Genomic DNA, 9,937 nt, shown 5'->3' with positions numbered 1-9,937 from the left:
AGAGGGTTTCGGCTGAGCCAGAGCATCTCACCGAATTCCTTCCAGAAGTCAACACACTAAAGATTTGTTCTGAACTAGTCCAGTTTCACACCATCCAATTCGGCCCCAGTCGTCTGGAAAGGTGGGGTAGAAAACAGGCGGGTTGGCGCATGCGCAGTGGCGTCCAGGCAGCTGGCTGAGCGCGTTCAGGAGGGGTAGGTTGGCGCATGCGCAGTTGCGTTCAGGAGGGGGCAGGTTAGCGCAGGCGTGGTTGCGTCCAGACCCGGCAAGGCACGTGGTTTCGGCTCCTCGCGATGGAGTCGTTGTCCGGGCGGTTGTTAGACATGTGTTGATCTTAAAACAGTATCCTGTAGAAGGGCGCTTGGAAAAGGTAAAATAAATCATATAAAAATGAGCACTGGTATAACATCCTGTGTCTCCATAAACCTGGACTTCACAATGTTAAAGCAACGATTGGAACCAACGAGGAGGGGCCCAAAATGGCGGCGAAGCCCATGGGGGATGGAGAGCAATTAAAATTGCAATAAAAGTGGGAGCCTTTCCAGGATCTGGTTTGGCAATTAACCTCGTAACAGTTCTCCTGTGCAGGACTGGCTATAGGGGACAGTAAAACTCAGACTACTTGCTCTTTCTGAGATAGGGCCATTGATCCTCTTTCTGGGATCTAAGGTCAATAAAACCATGTCTGGATGGGCAATAATTTCAGTAAGACCACCCCTTGACCTCCTTTGCTTTGAGAATAAAAACTCTGTGTGTCCAACCTGTCCCGATAACTCAACCCTTTCAGTCCCAGCAAAATACTGTTGAATCTCCTCTTCACTCCTTCCAATTTATTGATGTCCATCCTATAGCTGGGTGACCAGAAATGCACACAGCACTGTAGTCTCATCAATGCCCTGTACAACTGAATCATGAAATCCCAGTTCACTGCCCCACTCAGTGAAGGCCGGCATGCCAATGCCTTCCTTACTGCCTTATCCACGAGTTGCAACTTTGAAAGAACTATATGCACCTGTACCCCTAGCTCTCTCTGTTCTACAGTAATCCCCAGGGTTCTACCATTGACGTCTAAGACCTGCTCTGATTTGACTTAACAAAATGCAACATCTCACATTTGTCAGTTAAATTTTCAGTTCTGATGAAAAATAATTAGCCTCCACAGATATTTCATGACTTGCTATAATTCAAGCTTAATATTTTGATTTCAGGTTTACAGGATTGCAAGATTTGCTTTTCAACATTTTCTTTTTAATCTTATATGAATTTTACTTGTCAATCAAAGGTTTAATATTAATTTTATATTGTCTTATTTTACATTTTGTTTGTTTCAGGATGTCACATCTGGTACCAATCCCTGTGCCCTGCCCTGTACTACTTGGAACAGTAAAGGCTAATGCCTCAGGGTCACAATTACATCAGTTTGTGAGAGAAGGCAGCCACACGAAGGTGAAAAAAATTCTGAAGAAAGGTGGGATTCTTGCATTTGAGGATTTTATATTAGATTAGGTTCTGGTATATATGCATTGATTTTTTTTTAATTAAGAAAGACATAGGCTTCAAAAAAAGTTGTCTCTATGTCTGTATATCCTCATAGCTAAATGTTCTGAATTAACATGATGATAAAATAAGACAATCATAAAATACTATACCACAGAAATATACAATTTGATCTGTGGTTTATTTTGGAACATAAGAAATAATGCAGGAGTCAGCCAACCGGCTCGTCAAACCTGCTCGCCATTCAATGTGATCTTGGCTGTTCCGATGGAGGCCTTCCTGCCTTTTCCCCATATTCCTTAATTCTCTTACTATGTAAAAATGAATCCAACCTTGTCTTACATATATTTACTAAGGTCGCCTCCACTGTTTCAATGGGCAGCGAATTCTACAGATTCACCACTCTATGGGAAAGCAGTTCCTCCTCATCCCTTTCCTAAATCTACTACTGAGGCTATGTCCCCTAGTTCTTGTCTTCCCCACCAATGCAAGCAATTTACTGACCTCTATTTTATCTATGCCTTTTATAATTTTATGCATTTCTAGAAGATTTGGGAAGTGAAAGTAATTCTGGATCTCTGTTGGTAAAAGATAGAAACTGTTGCCTGCATCCAAACTCCCACAGAGTCCTTTTGTAGTTCTACTGATCTAAGGTTCTAATTTTAAACAATGCTTTAATTTAAAAATTCTCAATCTTGTTTTTATATTGCTCTATATTGCACCCTCCCTCTCTCAAATTCTCTTGATTTGAGGAAAAATGTGTGCCAGGAGTAAGAGTGGAGACAAATTTAGTCATTGTGTTCAAAAGGCAGCTGGATAAGTTTTGAAAATGTGAGAATTTGCAGGGTAAGAGCAAGAGGGCATGGAGAATAATATATGAAATGTATAGAGCCGGTATGATTCAACTGATTGAATTGTGTCCTCCCATTTTGTAACAATTTGAGATTTTTATATTCTCTATCCCTAAAACCCAGAAAGATATCTGCACTTTCCACTTATGGCTTCTTGATAAGCCACACAGACTTTGCGGGATTTTACCATTATGAAGAGTGTTTGACATCCTGGCATTGGTAGCTCACACAGGAATGACCAAAACTGCAAATCTCCGTTTCTGTCTGCGATTTTACATAGCATACCAGCATTGTGGTATATAAAGAGGAGGGATATGGTATTCATGAGCCAAGTTGGTGCAGTGCTGGCGTTCCAGGAAAATGACAAGGGGTCTAAGTGAAAAAAAGTTGGAACTGGAATGGCACCCTCATTCCGGTTCCGAGCTTTTAACACAGCATGCGTCCTGGGAAAATGGGAATAATTTCCAGGAACGCAGCTGCTGCGTAAAAAACATAATTGACTGCTGTGCTTTCTTCTGCCTAAATACCAAACTTCAAAATCCCATCCCTTAAGCTTCACCTCTTTCTTTCCTCCTTTGAAATGCTCCTTAATCTCTTCCTCTTTGTCCGTGCAGTTGTTTATCCCCTTTTGTGGTTTGATGTTCAATTTTGTTTGCCAACACTTTGCACAGTTTCTTGGTAACATTTCTTTCACATCATTAAAATTGCTGCATAAATATTAATAGCTGAGGAGAAGATTTACATAAATTAAGGAGAGACAGGGCAGAGAAAATTTAAAATTCAAAATTGAGAATCTTATTGTGGCTTTTGCAAGGTGTTAAATTGTGGAGGTTGGGAGCAACTGTTGCAGCTACAGTGTGAAAGAACTAGTTCATTTGGGACAGATAGTGGAGTGCATGCATAAACTTTGAAAGTTACCTTAACTTATCTTGCAAATCTGATTTAGTTTTTTTAAGGAGGTGATTAAGAAAATTATTACAGGCAGGGTGGCGACATGGTTTACATGAATTTTGGCAAGACCCACACATAAGGCACATAGGATTCAAGGTATATAGGTAGTTCCCCAACTTATGATCGTAATTGGGACTGAAGATTCGGTTGTATCTCAGAATGGGTGCAAGTCGGAATCGTGCCTGCACGGGTAGAGTACCGAAGTCTTAAAGCAAACTTTTTAAATTAAATCTATTTTTCAGCATACATTTGACAATAACTTAAAGCTTCTTGAATTTGTTGATCAACCTTGGTGAATTTTCCACATTCTGGTCCATGTTAGTTGGTGTTCTGGGGTCTCGGGGCTGGGCGCAACCATCTTGATTCCTGTGCAGATGCACTAGTCTTCATTTGGCACATGTGCAGGTATTCGATGGGTTTGCATATTGCAGTTCGGCGCATGTGCGAGAGTTAAGTACCCTGACGATATTGAAATTCCATCCTTAACCGAACTCCAATATGCAACCCCCCATACATGCGCCTACCGAAGATTTGCGCATTTGCACAGGAATCAACATGTCCCAGGACCCCAGCCCCAGCACCCTGGAACGCCAACTAACAGGGTAAGTATGCATATTTTGGCTCTTACATGTCCTGTATCCCTGTTATAGTTTGATATTTTGTGAAATACAACATAAACCATGTAAATTTTATATATTAAAAAAATATGGTCATAAGTTGAGGACTACCTGTGTTGGCAAACTGACTTAGTGTTGGGAGCCAGAGGGTAATATTAAAAAGCTGCCTTTCTTACTGGGAATATACCGTACAACTCCGATTATCCAAACTGGTCGGGGCAGGCCCATTTCGGATAAACCGTTTTTTTGGAGAACAGGTCATTTTTTTAAAAACAGCCCAGTAGCAACAGCAAATCACTTGTAACAGTGTTTAAACAACAACAAACAACAAGGTAAGGCTTTTTAATCATTAAACTAATGTTTAATTCTCACCCAAAAAAAATGCTGGTCACCCCTGATCACCGACGTGTCCCCACCGAGGCTCTGCTCGTGCCGGGAGCCTGAGGTCCTCTGCTGCCAGTGCCGGGAACCCGATGTCACTGGTCAGTTGGGCTCGGAAAAAAATTCAGATAATTAAAGGATTTTGGAGAATCTGATTGTGGATAATCAGAGTTATAATGTATAACAAATGGTGACTGCGGGGAATGATGGTAGGACCCTTTGTTACTTATCATATGTAGTTGGCTCAGTTGGGAGGAGCAATGGGAGATGGGATTTAATCCAGACAAGTTTTGGCACAATAAATACTAACAGGACATACAGTAAATGGCAGAGTAATGAACAAGGGACCTTGGGTGAGTCATACCCCCATGAAAATCATGATACACATGAATAGGGAATGAAGGAGGCATTCATGTTGCATCTGTACAAAACATTAGGCTGAATTTGGAGTGTTGTTTACAGATCTGGTCGCCACAATTCAGGAAGGAAGTGATAGTATTGGGAAGAAATGAAGAAGGGATTCATTGGGAAGTTGTCTGGAATGGAGGGCATGACTTATAAGGAGAAATTGGATAAGATCTGGGAGCTGAGGGGTGAACTATGGAAGTTTATAAAATTTTGTGGGACATAGATAGGGTAGATACTGTGTCTTTTTCATAGGGTGGCAGAGTAAAACTGGAGGGTACAAGGTGCGAGGGTAGAAATTTAAAGAAACGTTGAGGGATAGATTTTTCCTCATAGAGGGTAGTGTTTATATGGAATGAGGTCTGAGAAGAAATGGTGGAAGCAGATACAATTACAAAGTTTAAAACACAGGACAGGTCCTTGGAAAGGAGTCGAGGAATACAGGCACAATGTAGGCAAATAGAATTAGAGTAGACAGGCATTATGGTCAATATGAGCCTATTTCTTTGCTGTAGAACTCTGACTCTTTGACAATCCAAAATACTGGTACATAAAATAATGTTCATAAAAATTGGTTCATGTCTCTTGAATCATTTAATAAACATAATCGTTTGTAGCTGAGCTTTGTTGAAGGAACTTATCATGCTTTCTGTTTGCCAAATTTGTTCCCACTAACAAGGCCATCACTCTTACCTTGCAAATTTGAACTCTATTCCTCACTGTCCACACACCACCAATTTTGGTATCATCAGTAAACCTGTTAATTATTGCATCTATACTTGAGTCCAAAACATTTATTCATAATCAACAAAAACTCCCAGGACTGAACCAGACTATGCAAAATCCTCCAATCACTAAAACCTATATTAGGATACCATTTCACTCACTTAATCGATTTTTTATCAAATCTCTGTCGAATCCTATGAATATAGTTTTAGATTGTTGTTACTGGAGTCATATTTCCATTTTACAAATAAATTAATTCATTTCTAGCTTTTATTGCAACATTGAATTTTATTCTCATTTCTTGCACTCCACAGCAGAATGTAGTCAAACATTGTAACAAATGTTCAAGTACGTTCTCTTTAAACCAAGTGGAGCAAAATCATCTGTCTTGTTAGTGTGACTTGTAGTAAGCGATCTGGTAAAGCACTTCGTTATAAATCAGAATGGGGTCATTTATTTCATTCCTCATTTAGTCTGGTGTAGAATAACTAGTATTGTTCTGTTTGATACATCTTTAACGTGCATTATCGAAGATGAAGTGAACATTGTTTTTGGATGTTTCCTTCACCATAAGTTGCAAAAAGCCATGCCCCTCAAAAGGTCCCATGTTGCTGGGTGGGGTAATGTGCGCAAGAAACGCGAATGCGATGGAAGGAGACGGACGGCGACAATGAGTGGTCACTGAATCAAGCTTTTTTTTCTCCCCATGAAGCAAGCTTTGCCTGCTCACCAGCCATTCCCATTGGCAGGATAACAAGCAAAATGCATAGGGACAGGCACCCCAAGCTGAAAGAAAACCAGGGAGCGGGTCATCCTGTTACGTCAAGGAGAAAACGAGTTGTGTTTTTTAAAAATTCCTCGCGATACGAATGAAACACAGACTCCACCACCAATGCAAAAGCGAAGGAGCACCGCAGCCTCACGATCCAGATGAGTGCAGTGGGAGGGGGGGGGGGGGCTGCAGTGAGGAGCCAAAGGGGAAAACTTTTTTTGCATGGACAAAATATGCGAAACCATACAAAGCAAGAAGAAAATCAATAGAAATTTGATTAAAAAGGTCTTTTAATCAAGTAAAGATCCATCCCTCAGCATATTTAGGATTTTACAGAAACTGAATACTGCTCCCAATGATCTTCTGGGAAATGGGTCACTTTCTTTTCTCGTTGGATGTGCTGCCACCAGGGAGCAGAGCGACTAACTTTCACTCTCGGGCCCGAGACGTAGGTGAGACCTCTTGACCCTGTCTGGAGTTCCTCCAGCATTTCTGTGTGTTCGGGCTTTCGCGCGGTTACTCGGCGCGGTGTGACCATGGGCAATCCGTCCGCTGCGCCCATCTTGACAGCATTCACACGGATCCCACTCCACTTCAGCTCGATTTTAAGCCTCGTTCGTCAGCGCCTATGTAGCTCGCCGTGATCGTATAGTGGTTAGTACTCTGCGTTGTGGCCGCAGCAACCTCGGTTCGAATCCGAGTCACGGCATTGCGGCTAAGCAATGGCACGGCAATGGGCTTCATCTTTTTCCCCCCCTTCATTATTACCAACATTATTTTGTTGCATGAAGAGGGTCAAATTGAACAATATTAATTTGTTCTTCTCATGGTGGAGTAGTCCCTGTCTATAAATAAGCACGGTCAAAGTTTAAAACACTGCAAACTAACTCACTTTGGCCAAGGACTTAATTTTGTCCTGCAGTTTTTTTCCTGCGAGTTTCTCCAGCATGTTTGTTACAGTACTTTCGACTTCTACAGAATCTCAAGCCCAAAACGTTGCTTCTGGATCTGTATCTTTGCTCCAAAAGTACACCATATGATCTGCTGAGTTTCTCCAGCCAGCATTGTGTTTTTATTTTAACCCAACAAATGCAGGTATTAGTTTGATACTAATGTTTAAAGGACCTTGTTTTGAGGAATTATTGAAACTTGGATGAGCATAAAAATTAGGAGCAGAAGTCAGTCATCTGGTCCTTTTGGCTAGCCGTCAAGATCATGGCTGATTTTTACCTCAGTAACTTTCCAGCACTTTCCCAATACAGTTTCCCGAAAACCCCTTAATCCAGTAAAATTCCGATCACCTACTGTCCTTTTGTTTGGAAATCCCAATGTTTAAGCATTTGGTTCGCCGAGTTCCATTTCCCATGCTCTCTTTAAGCTCATGCTCTTTTAAAATCCACCGAGGGGGCCATGATCCTGTGCTACTTTTCTTGAATTATAATATGCTATTTCAGTGGTGGAGCTCGATGATGGGAAAGGCTTCAGACACGTTGTGGCTGGACAGGATACCTGGAGGAAAATGGATTAAGCAAGGCAGACATTCAGGGCGAATTTGTTGAACTAACGTGATAGAATTTTGTGGTGAAGGAACAGAGAGTTGATGATGGTCATCTTCGATGTGGTGCAAGTGGACTTGAAATAGAAAGGTGCCAGAAAACAGTTGAAGAACGTAGCGTAAAAGGGGCATTGGTCGTATGGCTGCAAAATTGTCCACCTGACGGCCGAGGGCTGCGATAGATTTTCTTTGCTCAAGACTGGATGATGGAGAAACGCAGATTTGGTGTCAGGGCCATTACTATTTTCTTTTACAAATCGACATTAATCATTTTGGAATGCAAGCCACTGTTTCCAAATTTGTGGACGTTTCAAGACGTGAAGTGCAACAAGGGGAGAGGATTGGAAGGGTATGGACCAGGTGCTGGTCAGTGTGACTAGGAGGGTGGGGATTTGTTCCAGCATGGACCAGTAGGGCCAAACTGGCCTGTTTCTGTGCTGGATATGGTTAAATGGGTATGGATCAGGTGCTGGTCAGTGGGACTAGGAGGGTGGGGATTTGTTCCAGCATGGACCAGTAGGGCCAAACTGGCCTGTTCTGTGCTGGATATGGTTTATAGAGGATAGTGAGAGCTTGCAGGCTGATGGAATGGAAATAGCCCTGGCAGATGACGTTTCATTCCGAGAAATGTGATGTGTGCAAAGAATGAGAGGTCCATCTGAGATGCAAAGGTGGACAGACAGGTTGACGAGTGGAGTGGCCACCATCCTGTGAGAAGGACTCAGGGTGCACCATTCGGGAAGTCCAGCAGGTCAAACCGTGCACTTTTTATGTAGCAAAGAAAAAGATACATTACCGACGTTTCAGGCCGGATCAGGAGAATAATTCGCGAAGCCCTTGACAGCTTGAATGCCATCGCAGTATGAAATTTGCACGTTCGTGATGGCTGGAGAGGCAATGGCCCTGACATCATTGTGTACAAACAGGCCTGTGACTACACTGGAGAGGAGTTTTCAGCCGTTCAGCATCGTTCCCATGTAGCTCGCCGTGATCGTATAGTGGTTAGTACTCTGCGTTGTGGCCGCAGCAACCTCGGTTCGAATCCGAGTCACGGCATTGCGGCGAAGCAATGGCACGGCAATGGGATCGCTGTTTTTACTTCTTCCCCAATTTTTAAACCTCAACATAAAAATATACCGTGGAAACATGAGAAAGGGACCCAAAATAAACTTCCATTTACAATATGCACACCTTCCCTTTGTCAGATGGCCCCAGCTGCATTTTTTAAAACAAAAGCTAACAGTTCCACTTTTTTTGACTTGAAACTTCTCTTCTTTTTCTTATACAATTAGTGGACCAATATTTAACGTGATTTTATCGCTGTTTGCCGTGACCGATCGCTCTGCACTTTTGAAAAGCATTTCAGTTCGTTGCCAGAGACCTCCTTACCTGCCATTCCGATAATTATCCAAGTTTATTTAGTACAGACCCGGAAATATTCATTCATGAAAACATTTGACATAATTGGGATAAGATCTTTTTTTAAAACACGCGTTGATTCAGGGGCTGGGACCAATCGTGGGAGGTTAGAAAACGGATTAATTGTAAAATATTGAAAGCAAGTCCTGGCAATCAATGAGCGCTCAGGGAGAACAAGAGCGTTATTCAGTCGGACTTCCGGGAACCAGATGTAAACGCGCCCGGGGTCCGGGAGGGGGCGCCAGAGAGCACCCCCGTTCCCCCCCTCTTCCCCCCCCCCCTCCCCCACCGCACCCGTGGTGAACTCGTAGATGTAGAATATCATTTTTTCGGCCACAAACCTCTCGAGAAGCCGGGAATTGAATGTATTAAAAAGAACATTTCATTCTCGGTTCCACGTGGGCTGAGCTGTATCTATTGAAATCAACTGAGATAAAGCAAGGCACAAGGGGGCTCATGAAGAAACTGGTTGCCCTCTCCCACAGCCACTGAAAGGAGAAGGAGCACAGGTTAGGGTTCTTGCCACCAATGGACACTGAGGGCTGGGTCTCTCAAGAGTTTGGAACACGTGGAACTGAGAGTACAATTACAAAGAGGAATTATTGCCGACTGGGCCAAATTACATGACTTAACTCATACATTTTGGCATAATGCAGTTGTTCTATACTGAGGAAACCTTGAGACTATTTTATGCTGGAGCATGAACAATTTCCTCACAAGGCTAAAGAACAAATGCTGCAAAATGCAAGTTCAAAGAAATAGA

General features: G+C 42.4%; 1 protein-coding gene and 2 non-coding genes across 4 annotated transcripts in view; all 3 read left to right on the top strand.

The window, feature by feature from the left end:
• Positions 1–234: 234 nt before the first annotated feature.
• The window catches only part of tex14 (testis expressed 14, intercellular bridge forming factor), a 67,136-nt gene continuing 57,433 nt past the window's right edge, over positions 235–9,937 (top strand). For both annotated transcript variants that reach the window (XM_069910457.1, XM_069910456.1), the window contains exons 1-2: positions 235–370; positions 1,332–1,468. In XM_069910457.1, the coding sequence (XP_069766558.1) occupies positions 1,333–1,468 (136 nt within the window). In that variant the 5' untranslated portion in view covers positions 235–370; position 1,332. The remainder of the gene's footprint in view (positions 371–1,331; positions 1,469–9,937) is intronic.
• trnah-gug (transfer RNA histidin (anticodon GUG)) lies at positions 6,838–6,909 on the top strand. Its single transcript has one exon. It is a non-coding gene; the product is annotated as a tRNA-His (tRNA).
• trnah-gug (transfer RNA histidin (anticodon GUG)) lies at positions 8,740–8,811 on the top strand. The gene has a single exon. It is a non-coding gene; the product is annotated as a tRNA-His (tRNA).

Source organism: Narcine bancroftii, chromosome 14 (assembly GCF_036971445.1).
Source record: "Narcine bancroftii isolate sNarBan1 chromosome 14, sNarBan1.hap1, whole genome shotgun sequence".
Classification (NCBI taxonomy): Eukaryota; Metazoa; Chordata; class Chondrichthyes; order Torpediniformes; family Narcinidae; genus Narcine; species Narcine bancroftii.
Note: the sequence above shows the minus strand (reverse complement) of the source record. Positions and strands in the feature narration are given on the sequence as shown.